Source organism: Aquila chrysaetos, chromosome 13 (genome assembly GCF_900496995.4).
Source record: "Aquila chrysaetos chrysaetos chromosome 13, bAquChr1.4, whole genome shotgun sequence".
Taxonomy (NCBI): Eukaryota; Metazoa; Chordata; class Aves; order Accipitriformes; family Accipitridae; genus Aquila; species Aquila chrysaetos.
The window spans coordinates 15,300,643-15,323,463 of record NC_044016.1 but is presented as its reverse complement, the minus strand read 5'-3'; the positions used below and the strand labels follow the sequence as shown (position 1 = coordinate 15,323,463).

The window sequence follows — 22,821 nt, the reverse complement described above, 5'->3', positions numbered from 1 at the left end:
GAGTTGGCCCTGCAGATTACATTTATCCTGCTTCCATTCCTTCACTCCTTAAAGCGGCCATGATTGCCTTCTCCTAAATTAATCTCCATCATTTTAATGTTCAACCAGTTTTCTAAGACAGGAGTCCAAGATTAACTACACAATTTATAACTTTCTCCACTCACTGAAGTATAGTCTCAAGCATGTTCCAAGCAAGAATCCAAGGGACTGCTGGGAGCAAGCTCTCCCTGCCAAAATAATTCATCTTGCTTGTTTTCCACTTCAAGTTTGCCCTGAGAAAGTTGAGGCAGCCTGCTTCTGTCCGATCTCTCTTATGTCAGTTACAGCCTGCTCCTGGCTTTGCTAGATGCATGTGTGCTAGGCAGCAGAGATCAGAAGTAGGGCATTGGTTTTAGAGACATTTCTCCTTTTCAGTTTCAGCGGATACAGATATAAAAAGGAAAGATCTTTAAGTTGTCTGCAAAATTAATTTGGTGATTTCATGTCTTCTGGTTTCCCCATTCACACCAGAGTTTGAATCCAGTGGGCATTAGCTAGCGTTAATCCTGAGAATGTGAAAAAACAAACATGTTTGAATCAATTTTTCATGTAAAAAGTTACACTGCCTAATGTAAGGACTAGGTGGACCCAACGGTACCCCATTGCAGTAAATGTGTGTAGTCTGCAGTTGGCCTACATTACTGAGTCCATACGGCAAAGCTTGCTGTGAGCCATAGCTGTTTGGATAAACAGGTCAGATGCTTCTAGTTTGACAGCTCTGGAAGAGTACGAAGTTAGTCTAGTCAATTAATGAGTAGGTTTGAAATAACTTTGGGATTAGTCCGAAATAATTATTTTCAAATTGTAATTTTATTGTAAAGAGAGGCAATAGTGTTCTTTGGGAGTAGTTCTGAATGTGCTCGTAGCACTCAGTGAAATGAATTAAGCCTTAAATAGCATGTTGCATTTAAATGATAAAAATACAAGTTGTAATGCATATCCTAACATTACTATAATAAGGTTATTTTATTAATGCACAAAATCGAGACTCAGTGTGGTCTCTTTGCCATCTGCTTCTTGTGACATTTATTCTTGTTCCACTAAACCACATCTGTTTTAATGATAATATGTGATTTTTAAGGTTATGAGCATTTTAAATGACCTATTTAAAATAGAAATATTACTACCTAATAGTATAAAGGTGCAGCTCCAATTAGTGGGTGAGGAAATGGTGGGAAAATACTAGTTACAGCTTTAACATTTTTAGGGTATGAAATTTTAGTCTTCAGTTCATTCTCCTTTATTTTATACTTCATGAATACTTTTTTCCCCCTTCCCTCTCTGTTTCTCCTATTGTTAAAGGTACCGATAAACTGACAGTGACTACTTCTGAGTTTCTGCCTAACCTCTATACTTCATTTGGCTTACAGTTGATCCATTTGGTTGTTCTTATTGTAAAGTACTATTAAATATCTTGTTTGAACTGATGCTGAACTCTGGGCCCCAAAACACAAATGGATAGTCATTTTTTATTAGAAGTAGGGGATTTATGATTATCCATTTGTACTAAGTTGGACAAATTCAACAAGAGCTACTAGACAGAGGGAGAAAGACTGTTTTAACTCCAGTCCTGAATTTTAGAGGACTAAATTAGAGTATTTTCATCTCAGTTGAATGTCCTACCCATTGAACTACTATTTGGATATGGATGCATCTCTTTTCTCCTTTTAAAAATGTGCTGCTTGTTTTGCAAACCAGGATTTATTCTTTGGCCAGCTTATGTCATCTTAAATATGTATGTTAAACTAAAAAAAATGTCTGTTCTAGGAAATGTAAGTATGTATAATATGGCAGATACTTTCGCTGTAATAAATACAATGATTTTTTTTTTTGGTGGGTGATAAATTATTATCCGTCATATACAAGCACATCTTCTTAGGCAGATGGATAGTGTATAAGCAAAGTTTCCTTACTGAAACATTGCATGCTAAGAGGCTTTGAACAAAACTAAGAAGTAAAACTGAAACTTTTTGCGATTTTTTTTTTCTTTAGTCCTTGTGTATGGTCAGTAGCTAGGCTGTGTAATATGGTAAATACAGGAATGTATGGCAGAACTGGTAGTAAAGAAAAATGGCTAGAAACACCTGATTTTTTAATTTTTTTTTTAACTTTCTGTAGGCTTTGTTAGCTTCAGAACCAAAGAAGAGCAAAACAGATTTGCTGAAAATGACAATGAAAGAACTGATATCTTTGGCTGCACCTTTGAATGAATCACCAAGTGTAATTCCACAGGTAAAATACAGCCTCTCATCAGAAGGCAAATGTCAAAAAAGTGTTTGTGTTACTTCAAACAGTTAAGGAAATTTGTGTGTGTTTTTAATAAGGATATTTTGTTTTTATTATCTATAGCTAGATTTTAAAATGTGTTTGCATGTGCAGAAGTTATGAAGTCACTAGAATTTGCAAGTGCATAAGATACTAAAAAATGGATTGGGTGTAATTTCATAGGTTGTTTTTTTTTTAGCAAATACAGTCACGTTAATTTAGAATTTATATGATCGGATTTCTGCCTGTAGTATACTTCTAAACAAATAGATGAGTAATTTCCTTTTTACAAGAAAATTAACAAGAAAGCATTTGTTTACATTTAGAGTAAATAAATGAGTTGCATAAATCATATCATTACGCAGTAAAATACTACATGAAAAGTGATTTTATGCATATTCACTGACTTATAAACTTCAATATATACATTTGGAATGCATTTTACATCAAAGTCAAGATCTTTTTCTTCAAAATGTTGTTATCAAATACTTAATCTTTCTGTTTGTAAGTGCAAGGTTTGTAAGTGCAAGCCATGATTTGTTGACAGTACATAGAAGTATGTTCTAATGGCTCTGCCAGATCTTCTGGTGGTATAAATTTATGTAGCCTTGTCAAAGTCTGTGAAGCTACACATATTACCACCTTCCCCTACAGAGAGTAGAGAAATATCAGAAAATGCTCCATATGGTGAAGGAAGCTTGACTGTCAGTTTTAGCTTAATATTGTCCTCATGTGAGTTGTAGTTTATTTTTTCTCACAGTATCTACAGCATGTCAAGAATGTTGGAAAAGATGATTCTAAATTTTGAAAGTTATTTTTACAGCCATGATAAACTAAGGAAAAAAGAATGCTGGCCTTCACTTGCAGTGCCTGGACTGTACTTGTTAGAGGAATATATTTTTAAACTGTAACTGTTTTTAACAGTGTTTATTGCTGCTCCGTTTTAATGTATGTTTTTAATAGCAGTATTCTTGTATTTAATATGGAAATAAAGTGGTGTAAATGTGCATAGGGATTATTTTTATTTTGCATATTCACTGCTGTAATTAACATATATTAAGATATTTTCCAATGAATATATATTTTTCTTATATTTCTTCTACCCCCACAGGTTCATGCTTTAAATATCCTTCGGGCACTGTTCAGGGATACACGTTTAGGTGAAAACATCATGCCTTATGTTGCAGATGGAATACAAGTAGCAATTCTGGGTTTTACATCACCTGTCTGGGCAGTAAGTTAATTCTTAATTTTGCCTCTCTAATTTAACAGGATAGAGTGGTGATGTTCACTGAAGCTTTGGTCATGTTTATAAATGGCAGTACCATGATTTCCTGAATGTTACATGGTGTAATATATTAAGGTATGATAAAGAATAATGTAGACCTGCAAAAAAGCCATAGTTTTGGTCATGTTTTTTGGTTTTGTTTCATTTTTCTGTAATGTGAAGCGCTGATATTGACAAAAAGTAGGGACAAAGATTGCTTTATAGATAAAAATGTATCTGGCTGTTAAATTTTGAGTCAGTGCACCTAGATAGGAAGGAGTGCATTTACATTCATTCTCACTGTTACTTTGCTTTTCAGTGAAAGATAGTATTCCATATGGTATATTAAGGTAGAACATTTTGTGACCTGCCATGTATAAGGGTGAATACTTTGAACCACTAGAAATCTGGATGTATTCCTTACATTAAAGATGGGCATCTCCAAAAAATCCAAACTTTCTATTAGTGCCATCTTGATTAAGAGGAAAGGTGCTCTGAATTAATTGTTTCAATGTGCTAACCTCTGAACAGTAGGCATGCTCTGTCCTTCACTCAGCTGTTCTTCTTTTCAACTGTACATTAGTGGCTGTATTTAAAAAAATATTAGTACATTTCAAAGGGATTTTTAAAACATAGCTCATGTTCTTTTCTTTTTCCTTTAGGTAAGAAATTCATCTACACTTCTTTTTAGTGCTCTGATTACAAGAATTTTTGGGGTTAAAAGAGGGAAAGATGAAAATTCAAAAAAAAATAGGTAAGCTTCACTTGATACCAATTGTAAGTTTGCAAAACATAACCTTAGCCAACAACAGGTTGAAAATGTTGCTTGCTTTATGGATATATTTGAATCATGATGTTACAAAAACATGTAGCTTAGCTTAAACTGTGCTGCCAGGAAATAAGTGGTAAGGCCAAAAATATCTGCTGTTAAGCACTGAGAGTTAATTTGTACTCGCGTGCAGTTTCACAGAAGGGGAATGTTGCTGAGAGGTTTTGGTACCAGTGACTCTTTCAAATGCCCAGTCTCTTTTGTCACAAACTAGCCCTGTTGCTCTTGACAGCAAAGAGAGGGGTGAAGGACAAGAGAAGCAATGGTCTCACGGGTGTTCCCTTACCTCTAGAGCAGGCCTGGAGGTAATCTAACCTCTGCTAATTTGAGATTTTTCCCTTTAGTCTTCTTACTCTAGAACACCCTGTCCCTCTTTCATGTCTCTTTCCTCCAAGCTCCAAAAAATGCAGCTTGTGAAGCTGCCTCTCTTCCAAGGGATTCTGCCCTTGAACTCTGTAGTCCTGCTCCAGATCCTCTACTGTTTCACTTTCTTATGTAAAACCAATTCTCCTCTGACTCTTAAAACTCCCCAGCCCTGAACATTCCTCTTTCTCTGCGCCCTCCAGTTAGCGCACAAGCACCCCTATGTTTTCTTTGGCCTTCAGCCCCTTCCTTTAGCTTCTGCAGCAAATGAAGCATGCTCATGCCCTGTGCTCTGTAGCTGAGGTTCCTGCTGTAGTAGGGGAAAATAACCCTGGATGCAGAATAAACTCATTAAAAAAATACTCCTGGGTAAGTCTGTGGGGCCATAGAGTGGTCACACTATGGATATTATGGTAACCCTTTCACAATTTCCTAATGGATTTTCAAATCATGGACAAGGTATGCAATTTCTGAAATAAGGCAATCGTTATGATTTACCCTCAAAAATTCTACTTTTTTTTTTTTTTTTTTACTCAGTATACAGTGGTTCCTTAGTGTTGATCTATGTAGCTAATATAATTTTCATGCACATTATGAGAAACTGAATGTCCTGGGATGATGATAGTCTTTCATCTTTTAGGTGATAGATAGGTGCCATTTTAGCTGTTTGAAATAATATCAGGTGTCACTTGAAAAATTAGTCACTATGCATGTATGAATGTGAGGAAGAAATACAGGTGGGAGATTGGAGGGAGATTTCCCTTAGAAAATAACTGTTCCCTCAGAAATTATTTGAAATGTCATCTCCCCTACTGCATGAAATTATCCCTGCTTTGTCATAAACCCAAATCACTTCTTGCCCAAACCTGGAATTCACTCCCATAACCCTTGAAACCCAAACAGAGCAATAAAGTGTTTCTCACTTTTTGCCTTCTCACTTTGTTTTTATAACAGCATTTAAAGTTGTTTTTTTAATTTTGATATTGAGCACTCACTGAAAGAGATACGTACCTCAGCTTTTTTTAAGTTTGTATCCTAGGGAAAAACTTCACACTAACTTCTGCAGCGGGAAGGCAAACTGACTTCTCAAATACATGCGGTGTGATGAGATATGTAACCTGAGATTTCTGTTTGTGAAGCTGCAGAAAGTAATGCATTTGAGTATCTGTTGGGGATGGGAGATACCAGAATGAAGGAAAGTAAACTTTTATATAGTTGAAATGAATTGATGAAAAACAATGTTAACTTTTATGTAACTGGCACTGTCAACTTGCTTCTCTGAACCTTCCTGTTTACCATAATTTCTTTGTAGCCATTTTGACCAAAAGATGTTAAAGCTGGGCTGACTTCTTTTTCTTCATCTATTCATTTAGCAATTTTGCATTAAATGTTGTGTGTAGTCAGTCCTACTGTTTCCCACATACAGTCGTCAATACCATGAAACAGGGAATGGGAAAACTTCTAAAGACAGACCAGTGAGACAGGAGGTATGAAAACAGAGGTAGAGATTTTATTTCAAGTTTCTGACTCCTATCTCTGCAGGAGATACTGGTTTAGAAGGAGAATGATGTAGAGGTGGTTTGGCTATTTTGTTTGTAAAGCTTCTTCCTCTGAACCCCGCCGGGGGGGTTTGAGGTAGGTTGTGTTTGGGAAGAGCTCTGTGTTTCAGTGGTTTGGCACCACGAGGTGTCACCGTTACTGCACAGCTCCCTGCAGTCACATCCCTGGGGTGCAGCTACACTTCGTCGCTTCTCTTCGGGAGCTCTAAACTTGTTTTGTTTACTGTTTTGCCGGAACAGAGTTCATATATTAAAGTAATTTCCCCCCCCCACTTCTAAATCTGGCAGTTTATTTCAAAAGCACTAGCATTTTAGCAACTTGCATCTGTAGGAGCTTGTGTGAAAGTCGTCCGGGTTTCAGCAGCTTGTTCTATTGCCTGCAGGATGTTCTGTTTGCAGTAAGTGGCAGCCTGTCTGTGGACAGAGACCAACTCTCTGATGCTGCCATTAGGACCTTGCATAGGTTTCCAGTTTGCCTAATTTTAGATTAGGGGTTTAAATCTGTCTCTTCTGTGCCAGCGGGGAGTTACCTTATTGCTGGGCTATTCTGGGCATCTTGTCCAAAAAAGGATGGAACCCGAAAGGTTGTTTTCTCAAGAAGAGTTCCTATGAAACTGATACAGTTGGGGTGGTGGAGAGTTTGTGTAGATTTCCAGAAGAAAGCTTTGTTGGAACAGTACTGGTAACTTATCTCCACTGCTGTGTTTCTTTAACATACTTTGTGTTATGTTTCCCTTTCTTTCTCTTATCTCCACTAAAAATTCACATATAGCATCCTTTATACAAAAATTATAGGCCTATCATGTCTTTTGCAGCTTTTAGTCTGCTGATGTTATGTTCCATTCCCTGTTTATGTTAATTTTGTACATTATAATTGCCATGCAGCTGGGGTGTTTACGTAGTGACAACACAGTGGTGGTCCATTATTTGAAGGTCTTGATCAGTTGTGAAGCATTGGACTGAATGACTGAATGAACTACAACCTATGTCTGATCAGCAACCTGATTTAATTTGTTTTTTTTCCAGGCATATGTAAAAGAATGATGGATTTGGGTTCTTGTTTTGATTTCTGGTAGGGGTTTTTTGGTTTTGTTTTATTTTTACCTCCAAAAATCCCTTTGTTGTTTTGGGTGTTTGCAGTTGAGCAACTGTGTGAAAGGGCCCTCTCACTCTGTGACAAAGAGAGCCTAACTGCTGACAGATGTTTTAAGTTACATCTGCAGTGGCCATGCCTACTGGAGAGTAGAGGCAGGAAAGCATGTTGAGCTGGGCTTTGTGGTCATTGAAAGGCTATTAGGAAGGTCAGCCAGAACTGTCTGTCTCAATCTGAGGACAAGGCAATACTAGATTATGCTAGAAAAGGTCCGTTCTCTGAAAACTTGGTCTGCAGTTTGAGGAGACATGGGTGGAAGGAATTAACAACTACACATCATGGCTCCCAGTGCTCGGTTGTGCTGGTTCAGTTGTCGGTGGGGCTCTGCTTTGGGTCGTCTGCAACGTGTTTGCATCAGCTGTATTGGTACAACTGTGGAGTGGAGAACTGGGGCAGTGAAGGAGAGAGATTCCTTGAGCAGAACTTTGGGCTGATGCCAAACTTGACTCTTAAGGGTTTGCTGGAAACTTGAAGGGACTACTCTACATCATGCTCTACAGGAGATGCAATCATATTCTGTTTTCATTAAATATTGATGCATCTTTTTAATTTTAGCATGGGCAAGGAAATAATGAATTGGAAAGTTAATACTTGAAAAATAACAAATGTGTGCAGCTCTTGCAAGTAGAAGAGAGAGAAGTTGTGTGAAGACTGTTTACAGTGGTCCGTGCAACTATACAGGTTGAACTTTCTAGTGAAAAGAAAGAAACAGAAATTTTCTCCGGGTTCTCTCTTTCTGAGAAAGGCTGTATCAAAACTTCTGCTGCCACTGTAAGTGTGTGTGTTTGTGTGTATACATTCGGACATGGGTGTGTATTTGGCTAAATGATACTTTGATTTCCAGATATTGACAGTTTAAAAATGGTCCTGTTAACACTTACCTGTAGGGGGGGTTGGTTTAGTTTAGTTTTTGTATACTTCATTTGGGAATATAATTTTCTTAAATGTTATGATAATTTCAAATCTACAAGACTTGGTGTGAAATTCTAGCCACATAAATACAAAGTAGTGAGGAAGGATTACAAAGGAGTCTTTGCAATTAGCCTGTTTCTATTTGGTTACAGAAAGTGTGCTCTGCATAGATACACCACAGTGTGCTTTAGAGAAAATAATCACCCCTTCTCTAAGCCCTTCACAGCACAGGTAATTATGTTAGTTTAGCCAGTCACTTCATACTTGGAGGATGCTACGTCTGTATCCTAATTTGCCTGGCTAGCATGCTATCAGCTGCGACCTGTTCCCCAGCCCCACTGCCATTCAGCGCTTGCTCCTGTGCTGGGGGTGCCAGGGCTGCACTGGGGCCTGACCTCGGCCCAAGCAGCGCCTCTGGAGAGGGGGCTGCCATGGCCCCGGCCACTCTGGGAGCACCACTCTGAGGGGGATGTTGAAGACCTGAGTACTACACTTGGTTTAATGCAAATTGATTGAAGTAGGACTGAATGGCAGGGAGTTCTGTAGGCCAATGAGTTTTGCCTCTCATGTTTTGATTAAATAGCCATTTCCAGTTTTCTTGTGCAGTGAATTTACAATGTAGATTTGCTGATTCCAGGTACTTTTCAAGAAGCTGGGGTGTGGTCTATGCTTGATAATTCTGTTGTTTTCACGGGTATTTTTTTTTCCTGTTAGTGTTGCTACAGGTTGCAAATCATCTAAAGTAAATGTTTGCTGTAGTTGATTGTAGGCTCCAGCATTCATCACATGAAAAATTAGGATGTCTTGAGATGAAGAGATTCTAAAAATAAAATGGAATATATATTGTGATAGTTAATGCAGATCTGTCCATGAAAGTCAAAATAACTTACATATAAAGTTAACTGAAATTAATTTTGAAATGTAATTAAATTTCTCATCAAAGAGGAATTCTCTTCTGCCCAAATGAGTTACAGTAGTAATAGTGATACTTTCACCCAAATTCTTACACACACGCATATATATATATGCCTATATATTGTCTGTATATGCACTATATATGCTTATATATAATACTGGACTACAGACCACTGATCTGTATTGCAGTGCTATACACACACACATATATATTAGAGACATTTTGGTCTGTAGTCCAATGCTAATTAAAGCTGCTATTGCTTGTTACTAGACAAGACTCTTATCAAATACCTGGTATTTCTGGCTTTTATCTTTTTTTTTTTTTTTTTTTTTTAAAGGATGAGCATGATCAGAAATTGTCTTTCAGGCAATTTGCCACTTGACTTAGGACAAGCTTTAGTCTTTACAGTAATAAAAAAGGATCATCCTGGCTTATTTGAAAATGGATTGAGTTGGAATATAAATGTTGCAATGTCCTCAGAAAGAATAACCAATGGCCTCAGGTAGAGGCTGGGGTTAAAAGAAAGGATGGGGGTGGGGAGAATTCCCTTAACTTCTCACCTTGGTGGAGGAGGTTCCAGGAAGCAAAAACTTCAACTCTTTGATTAAAAAGCAGTTTTTAAAGCAAGGCTGAAATGGTACAGTGCAACCTGGTGATTTTTACATGAAATAACTGGTGTGTATATATGTATGTATTTGTGTTTTGGGAAGGGGGGAACTCCTATGTATTTAGACTCTAGTGAAGGGAAAATCTGTAGGCAGAAAAATACTTAGCTGTCAACACACATTATCTGTGGAGTAAATAGTCATGCTGTTAGGAAACCGAGTAGGAATGCTGCCATGTTGTCAATGTTGGTTCAGATATATTTGAAAAGAAAGGACCAAATTTAATTGCCATCTACATAGTACTTCTTGAAGTCTATTTTCATTGATAGCTGTAAATATTGATGACTATCAATAACTTCAAGCAGTTGGAAAGGAGAAACTTATCTTTCTAATTATAACAACATGAAAACTATGTAGATACGAACAAGTTTTGAAGATGCGCTACTGGCTGTGAGGCATCAACATGCATGACTGCCCTCTGCGTGCTTTGTTTTTATTGCAAGTCGAGTGTTCAGCACTTCTCAGTAAGTGGTTGCTTGCAGACTTGAGGTCACTGAGTAAAACCAAATTAACTTTTAAAAAGCCTGAGTTTATTATTTTTTTTCTCCTAAATTGACATGTACTTTTTCTTTAACTTTAAAGTTTTGTATGAATACTAAGGTTTTTAAGACCATAAATAATTGCATTTTACACTGTGAAGGATTAGAGGAAGACACTGCAAATTGAATGTTCTAATGCAAACCTCTCTTTTCGTAATATTGTCCCTAAATTAAGTGAAGCTGGTATTATGTTCCTTTTCACTAAGCCACTCTAGAGTTGTAGCTCTAAGTACATAAAATACATCATAAGTACATGATTCCTGTTGCATGTTTCACATCTGGCAGGCTAACACTCCCAATATTTGTAACTGAACAGCTGAAAATTCTGTCTTGCATCAATGTTGTTTTGTCAGTCTTAACAGCAACTTCATTAGACATTTGCAGTACATCATACTGGGCTCTGATAGGACTTCTGAGATGGGTCTGTGTTGCCCACAGAGGAGTGGCCAGTACTATTTTGGGATAAGCTGAAAGAAACTTTGGTGGCACTAATGTGGTCAAGCTGTAATGGCACATCAGTGTTGTAAAATCGGATAGCCCTTAGGAGAGTTTCACTAGAGGTGATACTCGGATTGACTGTAGCCCATAAATGCTCAGTGCTGACTTGGAGACACACCAGTGGCAGAAGTCCTGTGTGCCATTTAAGGTACAGCTACATGCAAGAGGATGCTGACCGCAGTGGTGAGGCAGCAGAGAGTGCTAAGCTGCTTGTGCCGGCTCCAGCAGGGAAACAAAAGTACGGCTTGATTCACAAAACTGGCCTCTGAGCTCTGTACCTCTTGGACCACATGCTGTGGAGGGAAGGGTTGGGATTGCTTTATCTTGGATCTCATTAGTGATTCCCTAGTGGATTTTCTCTGGCAACCTTAGTCTGTTGCAGCTTTTCAGTTGAAATACTGGATCAGTGACAGTGAGGTTTCACAAGATGACTGAGCCATTTAAATGCCTCTGGTTCTTTTTCCTCTAGCTGCTTCTGTGCCACGTTTTGCAGCCTTTTCCCCATGCCACCTTAGTTCCAGTGAATGCTTGCAAAGTAGTTATTAAGGATTTGGTGCAGTACATTGTCTTGTGAGGGGGTTGTTTTTGTTAAAAAGAAATCCCTCCCCCTTCTATCTGCCAAAAATAGGCCACATTTATTTTGCTCAACTTTTTTGTTTTTAATGCTCTGGCTCTTTTTTTTTTTATTGACTTTGACAGATTTAGAAGACTTAATCTCAGAACTGTCTCAAGAAAACATGCAAAAGTTCAGGCTGACTCAGATAATCATTACGGCTTTTACTGATTAATAGTTCAATAACAATATGCTTGTTTAAACGTGATTTTTGTACACGTTTCCTATTTCTAAGTGCCTTTATAATAGGAATAATGATGATAAGGTGCTATTAACTTGTAAATTGAAGGTAAAATTCATGAAGGTCATGTACAGAAACAGACACAAATTGAAAACAAGCTCCTAAAGAAATCTGTTTCCCTCTGTGTCACGACTTCAATTATTCTGTTTTACAAGCCTAATCTAAAACTACCTAAAATCCCCTGTAGCAGAAAATATGGACTGTTCTCCTTGAGGTTGAGGATGCTTTGTGTCTATATGATTTCTGCTGATTTTAGGAACACAACGTGTGTATCTGAAATGCCTAAAATCTACAGAACCATTTTTACTTCCAAGATTTTATCTTGTGTATACAGAGTCAGAAAAATGTTAACCCACATAAATACTAGTGAAATCTTTGGGGCCCAAACGCACGCTTAAAGCACTGGTGTGCAAATGTGTATCTGTGCTCTCCTGAACACAGAGGATCTTCATAACATGCTGTCTTAAGTCAGAGCCAGAAAATAGGAAGGTGAACACAGTAAAGTGACCTGAATGAAAGTTCACTTAAAGTGAAACCTCCTAAAAATACATGTGTGGGCCTGAGGTAACTTCAGTCTATTTGTTTTAAATAAATTAGGGGCATAATGTTAAATGTTTGTTTCTACTGAGTGAGTAAAATACATTCAATGAAACAAAAATTACTGTAAACCTAACCACATGAGTAGATAATTTAGTTTCTGCTGTAGTGATAAAAGTTTTCATTAATATGAATTGATAAAATTATTCTGTTTTGCTCCATGCATAATGTACACATCCCTTATTCATTTAACTTCACCATACCAAGTAAAAAGGAGTTACTCTTCACAGAATACTCCCAGACAGAGAGAAAGTATGTGGGCTGTTTGGAGGTAAAACTCACAATGCTAAATTTGTGGCAAGAGATTAAAGATAATAGTTATATAGGCAGTGGTTGAACAGAGTTCTTGGAGACTTTCTAGACACATATACATATATCTTAGTTTTATTTATATGTGTGTGTATGCACACATATATATGTACATGCACACATGCACACTCATGCATGTACACAGTTCAACTTTCTAAAAAAAGTTTGCTAAAAATAACTATTTTATATATTATATGTAAAATATTTTATTTTAAAAAATACATTTTATATATAGTTTTATATACATGCATATATACAGACACGTTTGTGTATGTTTATCGAAGTCGAATGTTGATTAATGTGTTGATACAGGTACCAGGTTGTATCTGTGATGTTGGGTTTAAGTGATGGTCCCCTATTTATATTCTGAGCCCATTGTACGCTTACTTCTCTTTTTAGTATAGCAACAAAAGTGCTCTTGGAGAAGGACTTCACAAGTTATTTTAGAGAACTGTGTGTTGCATAATTATTCCTCAAAGTCACACTTCTCCTGAAGTATTTGTTCTATGCAGGTGCTCTTTCCGTACCTGATTACACAAAGGGTATAAAAAAAAGCAAAACAAGAGGTATAAAGAAACTGTACTTAAAAGAGATCAAAGCAAACCAGACCATGCAGTCCTTTGGGAGTCTTGGCTAGCTCTCTTGTAAATAAAAGTGCTTCTAAAGCAGAAGGTATTTAACTACTGTATTTATACAGGCCTTGATTGACAGTTCAGTTATTAACCTCATAAAAACACAGCAACGTAAACTAGTAAGAATGTTTATTCTAGCACTTCTATCTGAAGGAAAATGAAAACCAAGATATAGTGGCATATTCTTACTTCCTTTTAAGTATTTATTTTAGGGCTGTGTAGTATAAAAGAATGTTTTTTAAGTCAGTGAACTTAAACTATTTTGCTTACTGTTCTGGGATTTAAGTATTTTCTAATTCCTAACAAAACAAATGTTAGATTTATTGAAGGTGCAAAGTCACCACATCTTTATTGAAGGTGCAAACCCCACATCTTTATAATGATTCTTTTTTCCCCTTCATAGTGTTTTTCATTTCATGTGGGGTAAAAATGAAATCGGAAATGTTTTTTCTAACTAACTTGATGTGGTTATAGAAAAGTTGTCCCTTCTCGTCACTGAAGAGGTGTCCTGTATCATGTTAGATCTAGAAAAACAAGTATGCAATAATCTTTTATATCATTGCTCTTGGGCTTATTAGTGGATGTATTGCACCAGGTTTTTTTACAATTGTTTTTTCCAGGCTTCATTGTGGCTTTTCAAGCCTCTGCCCAAAATTACATAGCCATTTTGTCTTCTATGGGAGTGCTAAAATTCTCTTACGCATGTGAAATGTTTGTTTGAAAGCAGCTTGTCATGAGTCCTAAACCAGGATGTGCTTTCAGGAATTTAACTGTTAGGTATGTTCTTTAAAACAAAAGTATCTGAAGCAAATTTTTAAAATTTATATATAACCTTTATTTCTAAAGTTCTAAAGGAACTTGCCTGTTGCTGTTGTTTCTGTCTCCTAGTAAGAATGGTGATGATTCTCTGGTTGTCATCCAGAGGGACTGCAAATCAAGGGCTCTCATAAATACACACTATTTCTGAATTAAAATTTTAAGTGGGTATTTTTATTTCACATCAAGCTAGTATTTTAAATACTAGTGTACATGGTGGCAAAAACAATACTTTGTGCTGAACTGAAGACTAAGTTACTAACTTAATAAAAACCGGGTAATTCTCAAGAATTTTGTTGTTCTTAGCAGGATCTATTTTTTACTGCAATTGCATTAGCTAGTGATGGCCAGCAAATACAGGAAAACAAGAAAAACACCAATCTATTAAGAAGATAAGGTTAAAACCTTGCTGCTGGAGTGGGAAGTAACTAAGTGGAATCATAGAAACTGTAAAGGTATCTCTTGATCCTGTTTCCTTGATTCCCATTCAAAGCATGACTTAGCAACGCTAAATCAGGTCAGCAGTGGCTTTGGATGAGTTAAAAATCTCCATCCTTGGAGATTTTGCAACCACTCTGCGTAACATGTTCCAGTGCTTCGTTCCCTTTTTTTCCTGTTGCCCAATTTAAAACTCCTAAGCTATGATTTGTGACCATTGGTTCTTTCTGTACCATCTGCAACTACTGCAAGAAGTTTAGCTTTTAGCTCTCTAATCTGCAATTCCTTCAAGTGGTTGTAGGCTACTGTTGGATCTTCCCTGGACCTCTTCTTTGTCAAACGGAACAAACCTGGCTCTTTCAGCTTCTTCTCATAGGGCATGTACTCGAGGCCCTGTCCATCTGAGGAGTTGTTTGCTGGACACTCTCCTGCTTCCTCTAATCTCTTCTGAACCTGGCAGCCCAAAACTGGATGGAGGATTCCATGTACAGCCTCACTGTGCCAAGTAGAGGAGGGCAATAACTTCCCTTGATCTGCTGCCGCATTCATCCTAATGAACATAGTCCAGTATGTGGTTTGCCCTGTTCGCGGTGAGGACGTGCCATCGGCTCATACTGAGCTTGGCATCCACCGTAACCCCCAGGTTCTTTCCCTCAGGGCTTTTACTGAGCCATTTGGTTTTCAGCCTGTGCTGATGCTCAGGGTTATTCAGCCCAGGTGCAAAATCTTGTTTCTCCTTGTTGAACTGCATGAGGTTTCTGTTGGCCCAAGCGTCAAGTTTCTCAAGGTCTGTCTAGACTGAACTTCTACTGTTTCGTGTTTTATCCACTCCCCCTAATTCAGTGTTGTCCACAGATCTTCAGAGGTTGCTTTCTATCTCATCAACCAAGTTGTTAATAAAAATGTTGAGGGATGTAGGGGCCCCCGAATTGACCTGTGGAGTATTTTACTGGTTACCAGCCAACAACCAAACACTGAACCATTGATACCCTTTGGGCCTGGTGGTCCAGCCCAAATGTGTTGTTTATCCAAGCTGTACTCTCTCAGCTTCCAGATGAGAAAGCTAAGTGAAGCTGAACCTGAAGCTGAATGAGCACAGCATTTTCTAGTCCATTTTAAAGTTTTCTGCCTTAATAAAAATGTAGCTTAACTGCCTTCCCTAAGAAATAAGAAAGAACAATAATTATTTTAAAATTACAAGAATTGTCTTGTCAATTGTCACAAGTCTGTTTGAGTTTCATCTATTTGAATGCTCACCAGACTCTTGGATTCTCTGTGCATTTATGGACAAGTTTCTTTATGTTGGTTTCTCCATCAGTTGCTTTTTTATGGGTGTGAAACTCTGAAACCTGGCAAGTTTGGACCCTTTCAGTAGCGTGTACACTCTCTTACCAAACTCCAGTTATGGTGCTTGCTCTGGAATTTGCAGATTACCTCCTTGAGCTGACTATAATGGGGTCATTTTAGGATAAATTTAAGATTCTGCTCCTCTTTTCTCAAGTCAAGTGAAACCTGGAATTCTTTTGGAGGTTTTTGTTCTTTAAGAAGGCACGAGCCACCTGTTCACCCTTTCAGAAACATACTGCAGACTTCCATTTTGTTTAAAAAGGAGTGAAATACAAGCAGGTTTTTAAGGGTGATCACTGAGTGCCTGGAACTGAAAGGAAGTTCAAGAAATTTTTCCATACTCATCCAGTGTGCATTTTGGAATCTGCTTAGAGTCTTAGTCTGATTGATGACATCAAGGGTGAGATTAGAAAATTATCAGCTGCTAATCTTTGTATAATTCTTATCAGCAACAGTTCAGCACCAGTTGAACTGCATGTGTTTAAGAAAGGGTTGGAATTTCCATGCGGATCAGCATGTCACAAAATCACAGGACCACACTGTAGTAAGGGTCCTGCTGGTACGTTGACTCAGTTCTTTTCATAAACAAGCTTGTTATGCTGTTCCTTTTATAAACTGATCAAGTTGCATCTTAAAAGCAATTTGGTTTTTCCCACTATTTCTGGAGGAAGACTCCCTGAATGCCACCTTTCCAAGTAAAACTTCTCAAGAATCTTCCTGCTTTGATCATTAGAAACTTAACTTGCAATGTATATTTATTCATGGCCATTTGAGACTCATTTGTTCTTATGCCAGCTTTGTCCTTTATTTTAAATAATTATTTTCCTTCCTGATGCTTCCCTTGAGGTATTTGTGGATGCCAGTCATATATCCCATCTGTGTTAATTTTGCCAGGCAAAACAAGTTGAGGTTTTTAAATCTCTTCGCAGCAAATTTGCCTTCTATTCCCTTTGTCATGTGAGCAGCTTCTTTTACGTGTCTGTTAGCTGGAGGTTAGCTGTGATTTATTCCAGCTTACATCCTACCTGATTGTTGGAGAATGGCATTAGTACTTCCTTATCCTGATACAGTCAGTATGGACTGATGTGTTACAGAATCACATTTGCCCTTTGTCCTCCTGATGAGGGATCCAAGGTACCAACTAATATGCTTGGATCCTTTTGCTATTTCCAGCTGATGAGCTCCTAAGTTTTAACACATTCTTTAATTAGTCCTCATATATGCAGTCTTTTTATCTGCTATTAATTTCATCTCCTTCTAGTATTCGGCTCCTCAAGATACCCAGTTTTGTTTCATAGTCTTTTAATCTTCCCTCTCTAGAGACAATGCCTCATAACTGTTGTTTCAATGGTGGATTTTCATTGCCACACTCCTAAGTCTTTTACTGTCATCTTCAGTTAAACCAATAATAATATTGGTCCCAACAATAGATTAGGTCCACCAATAACTTGACTTGCAACATGTTCTTTTTGGGTCTTTTTTAAGTCCTGTTCCTTCTCTACTTACCCATTTTATCTAGTGGCATACTCTAATTGCAGTGTGTCAAATACTTTACTGTCACTCATAGAGATTACACTAGAGTTTAATCTGTTAAACCAAAACTGTAGTTTCACCACGGACCTTGTGTAAATATTTGCTCAGACTACATTGCAGGATGTTGTCTGCTTCCTGCTGTTTTCTGTGTCTCACAGAAAGCCCATGGGTTTTTTAGCTGTGAAGGAAGCATGTGAGAACTGGATCTCTGCTCTGAGCTGGAGCTGCTCAGCTTTTTACTTTGAAGCAAATTTTGAGTAAAAAATTTTCAAATTTCAAACATTTCATTTGTTGAGATAATATTCAGGAGACTTGTGTGACTAGAATTGTTTTATTTCCTTTGTCTAGAAATATTTTTACCATTCTTGGATAGGGTATGGGTTAGGTTGGCACAATCTAGTTTCTAAGTTTTGCACATTGCACTTCATTCCATTTGATCTTATTCCCTTATCTGTAACTGTTCTCTTTTTCAAGTTTATTTTTCCCCTGAATTTCTGTATATTCTTGAGGCCAGAATAAAGGTCTGTAGTTTTCTGAATCATTTTCCCTGCCAGCACTTTTGAATAATTTAAAATTTTATGTATTTGCTTCCCTAATTGTATGGTATTATACTGTCTTGCTATGTTCTAAAACCCAAGTTAAGAAATTATCTTTTGAGTTGAATGTGCTAAATTCTTTGAGTTTTGCTTCCCTTTCAGTTAGGATAATTTCTGTTTTCTGTACCTTTATTACTGTTAGTTGTCCTGTCATGAAATGCAGCTGACTGTCATATTCTTTAGTGCTATTTAAGGAGCAAAAAATTCATTTAATTCTTAAAGCATATCTGGATTAGCTTTGGTCTTTACCATAGCCTGTGTAAAACAACATGTTATGCTTTTTTTGTTTTCTTGGTCTTTTGTATCGTTGAAGAAAATGTTTTCCATTTATTTGAAGTTTATGCTTCTGAAGTGTATCTTTCTTAATAGGGAAATAAACTGCATGTATTTTGAGACAGGATCTAAATACTTAACAAGTGATAAGGGTCAGGGAAAGAACCTGAATGTCAAAATGGGCAATTAAAAACTAGTTAAGTTAGTCCAGTTAAGCTGCACTGTGGGTTTTTTTCATAGTTTAATGAAGGCAAAAGAAACAAATATGTAAAATGTGAATTATCTTTATAAATCTGTCATTTTGAATGACAGTTTTGCCAAATTCAGTCCTGTTTTTGAATTATTTCAGCAGCGATTGTCCTTGCAGTGCAAGGAGTAAATGACATTCTGTTTCTGTATTACTGGTCTTTAACATGAAGAATCATCTGACATATTATGGTTAAAGATTACAGTGTAAGGATTGGTATAGCAAGAGTAGATTTTACAGGAGACAATTAAAAGAGGACTTATTTCATGAAAACTACATTCTTGGTCTTGATCTCTCTAAATGTGTCTGTCTATATTGTTTTTTTCACATTCCAGTTCTATTTTTCCTTTTTAAAAATAGTATTATTTTTCCCCTGTCACAGATCTGACCATGCATTTGTCAGCTGACCTGAAATGTTAGCAATATTTATGTTCAAAAAGAGCACCAGAGACCCTTGCTGCCCTCAGAAGATTTGTTGTCTCTAAATCTCACCTATTCTATACTCAAATATGAACATATTTGCTGCAAATGTTCTTTAATGTGTCAGTTACTAAAAGTAGCATACAAGGTTATAAAGCCTTCAGTTCTTCTGAAAAATAAATGAAAGAACAGAAGCAGGTAATCTTTGACACATGTCGCAGTAAAATGATATGTATGCCCCAGTGTCACAGCAGAATTTTAATCTCCTAGAGTATTCTCTTAAGTGTACAGCACAGCTTAAAAAAGAACACTGCAGCATCCATGGTTTTATTTTTAAATGTATTTTTTTAAATGCAATTAAATAATTCACACCCTCAGTATGCATGAAGATGGAATATTTATTTAGAAAGACACTAGTTATATAAACATAGATACTAACCCTTGTATTATGCAGCATCAAGTTGCTACTCAGACAAACATAATGTATAATGACCAGAGGTGTCACAGGTTTCAGCAGCATTTATGAATTTGGTTCAGGAAGTTTGATGATACTGAATGTCTTCACAAGCAAAGCAGATGAAATGAAAACTTGTAAGTGCATGATCTTTAGCCTACTTTAAGCCACCCCTGGTTCTACTCTGAAAAGTGATAAAGCCAAAGAACCAGTGCTAAATGAATGGAAGAGCTAGTGACAATCGAGTATAAGGGCTTCTGTTTTAGGTTATTTCAGGGAAAAGTAAAACTTTTTTGCGTTTTTCCTAAAGAAGCATTATCAACACTGTAAACTATATTCTTGTTCATGCTTAAAATAGACTTTTTCCTTAAAGTTTTATTGATATAGAGTCTGCTTTCAGTTACGTCTTTTTAATTTTTACTGCTACAACTAGCTGTTGATTTCTAGTAACTTAGCTGTGATTCACTGTTGTCTTCCAAATGCTTACTGCTAGGAATTAAATTCTGTCCTTTGTAGCACTGCATGCCTTCAGAGTAACTTCTTGCTGATTTATATGAACTCTATACTCTGTGAAATATCTTTCTTGCTGTCATCATAACCTTCCTTCCCTCTTAAATAGACTCTGGAGCAGACAAAAGTGGGAAAGAGTTTGTTTGACTCAAGGGCATGCAGAGAATAGTTGGGAGTGGTAGGTGTAGCTTGGTTCTGCATGGCATGATACAGAAGATGCCTCTGTATGACTGTTTTTTGTTAATGGAACATGTCTTCAGGTGGGAAACCTGAGTGAAAACGGGAAAGAAACTCATGTATGTCTCCCTTTCTGCATAAACACTCTTCATCAGTCCTTCTGAAAAGTGCTAAACATGACTGCTGTCTCTAGCCATCAAAATGGAACCTTTTGTGAATGGGTTGTACTCTAATTTAGTCATTTGGCTTTTCTGCAGAATTGCTTGCATATGACAAAGCATTAACGTTGTTGAAATGCAAAGTATCTAAGGCATAAATATTACATCTTATTCATGTACCACAGTATTCTGCATCTATACAGTTTTATGAACTATTTTTACAAGTGAATTCAGGAGGATATGAGTGTTTCCATTAGTTTATCTCTCAACCTTTTGACATTAAGTATCATTTTAATTATACAGTTAAATGATATTTTACATTGGTGAGAAGGATTTTATCGTAAGCATATCAGCCCACTGATAACTTTTCTGTTTCATTACCATACTTCCTATTTCGGTAAATAACCTTCCACTAGTCTGTTGTTCAGGTCTCAGTAATCCCATTTGAAATTCTGGATTATGAAATTGTGCTACTTCAGGTTACTAGCAGGAAAAAAGAAAATGCTATCACAGAGCCTGTGGTTGAACATACTGTCAAAGATGAGCTCTGAAGCAATATAAAAATAATTTCAGCTGGACATGGGGAAAAATACTAATGTCTTAAGGCTCTTCCCAGTTACTTCTCTTCTGAACATGTTTTTAGGGAGAGTAGGTGTAAAATCCCGTGATCTGCAAAATGTTGGTTTTAAGGATTTAATTATGGTAGCTGCATTGCCAAAAATCTGTTTGAACTGTGTCAGTGACTAATGGAAAGATAGTTATCTATATTTTTAATTTAAACCTGTCATTCCTTGTCAGATATATTTTAGAAAAGGAGGAAAAAATTTGTTCCATGAAAACTATTAGCACTGATTTTTGGATTGTTTTAGTCCACATTTAGTTGATATGTTCCTTTATAGGTACGTCAAGGAGTTACCTTCTTTTAAAGATGTGGGTAACTTATTAATTATGAAGCCTAACTCACATTTGTGTGTGTATGCACATACATGAGTCTGTTCATATCACTTAACATGCATCAGCCAAATCTTAAAGTGTTGGTATTCATTTTTCAAAGCAGTATCATTTTTGATGAAATGAATAGAAAATATGTGACTTACTGTCATGAACATTTTTGAAAAGCAGAACCATTGCATTTTTTGTTGTTCCAGTCTCAGTTACTGTACACAAATACATGTTTCCAGGAGCAACAAGCATGGTCAGTAATCAAAAATGAAACAACTGAATACCTCCGTGTTTTACTCTGTCTAGCTGTTTGCTTTCTGCTCATTCTCCAGTTGCCCATCTTCCTACCTTGACACCCCCAGGTAGTGGATTCACACTTAAATTGGTGCTCTGTATTTTTGAGAACACCTTTTCATTTTGCAGCACTTCTGCTAATGTGCAGTCGTGTAGTCTTTCTTGTTTCCTCTCTGAACTGGAGGCCCTTTAAAATCATCCCTTGACAACCAGTCTGCTCAGACAGTTGTGTCTCTTTTTTTTCTGAAAGTGCCTTTGAGCATCTTTTCTGCAGATAGTGCTGATTAATGGTTTTGATTGGACTGCCTTCTCCCCTCATGTAACCTGTGGAGCAGTAAACCAAGTGGGAGGTTATGTAAGTTACCCGCTTCAGTAGTTATAATTTTCTTTCCCTATCAGAAAGATTCATGAAACCACACTAATTACAAAGAATTTCAAGGCTTTGTAAGGATATTCAGTTCCATTATTTAATATCGATTCAAACTTGGCTACTGAATTTTAATACATTAAAAATGGGCCTGTTAAAAATACTTGTTGTGTGAGATGCTACTACTGCTCTCTTAAGCCTCTAACCAGTGGCCATCCATTCCATAGGAAACTTAACCCCAATTCTGCTTTTCCTTGATGCACTCTGTGGCACAAGAGGTGGAGGTGTCAGCATTTTCGGATTGATTTTTTTTTTTAATACCGAGTTCTTAATGTTTTACATATGAAAACTCAGTAAGATGGGCTGTTTGACTTGATACACTTACATAGATCTTATGTTTTGCACTGCGTCTGGGTTTGCACCTTCAGTTTGCTGCATAATGTATATACAAAAAATGGAAGTTGTTTTTAAGAAGCTGTTAGAAGAAATTATATGGGTGTTTTCTGCTTAAATAACCAGTCATTATCAGTATTGATGTTTTTAAATCATCCTCATTAGTGCTTCAATTTATATTCATTCACAGTTCGAATGCTTCCATCTAAATTTTTTAACTGAAATCTGTTTTCTAGATATAATGGCTACTGCAGAATCCTTGGTCATGCTTTTAGTTACAGCAATTCACTGTTCTTACGTGCCTACAGAAGGCTGCCTGTACCTCTTTGAACATTTGTTTCCATGTAGCAATCTGGTTTTTCTGTGTTTATTCTGTGGCCTGTGGCTAAGGCATGTTATGTTAGCTGAGTGCTGAAAGAAGCTGTGCTGATGCTTGCCATGTGCTGATTTATTCTTGCG

The 22,821-nt window shown here is 36.9% G+C and overlaps 1 protein-coding gene across 4 annotated transcripts in view; it reads left to right on the top strand.

Moving 5' to 3' along the window:
• THADA (THADA armadillo repeat containing) overlaps positions 1 to 22,821 on the top strand; it is a 172,253-nt gene that overhangs the window by 37,104 nt on the left and 112,328 nt on the right. For all 4 annotated transcript variants that reach the window (XR_003926238.2, XM_030034578.2, XM_041128294.1 and 1 more), the window contains exons 24-26: positions 2,158 to 2,271; positions 3,416 to 3,538; positions 4,234 to 4,325. Coding sequence is in view for 3 of the 4 variants with exons in the window: in XM_030034578.2 (XP_029890438.1) it covers positions 2,158 to 2,271; positions 3,416 to 3,538; positions 4,234 to 4,325 (329 nt within the window). In the remaining variant the exon portion in view is untranslated. The remainder of the gene's footprint in view (positions 1 to 2,157; positions 2,272 to 3,415; positions 3,539 to 4,233; positions 4,326 to 22,821) is intronic.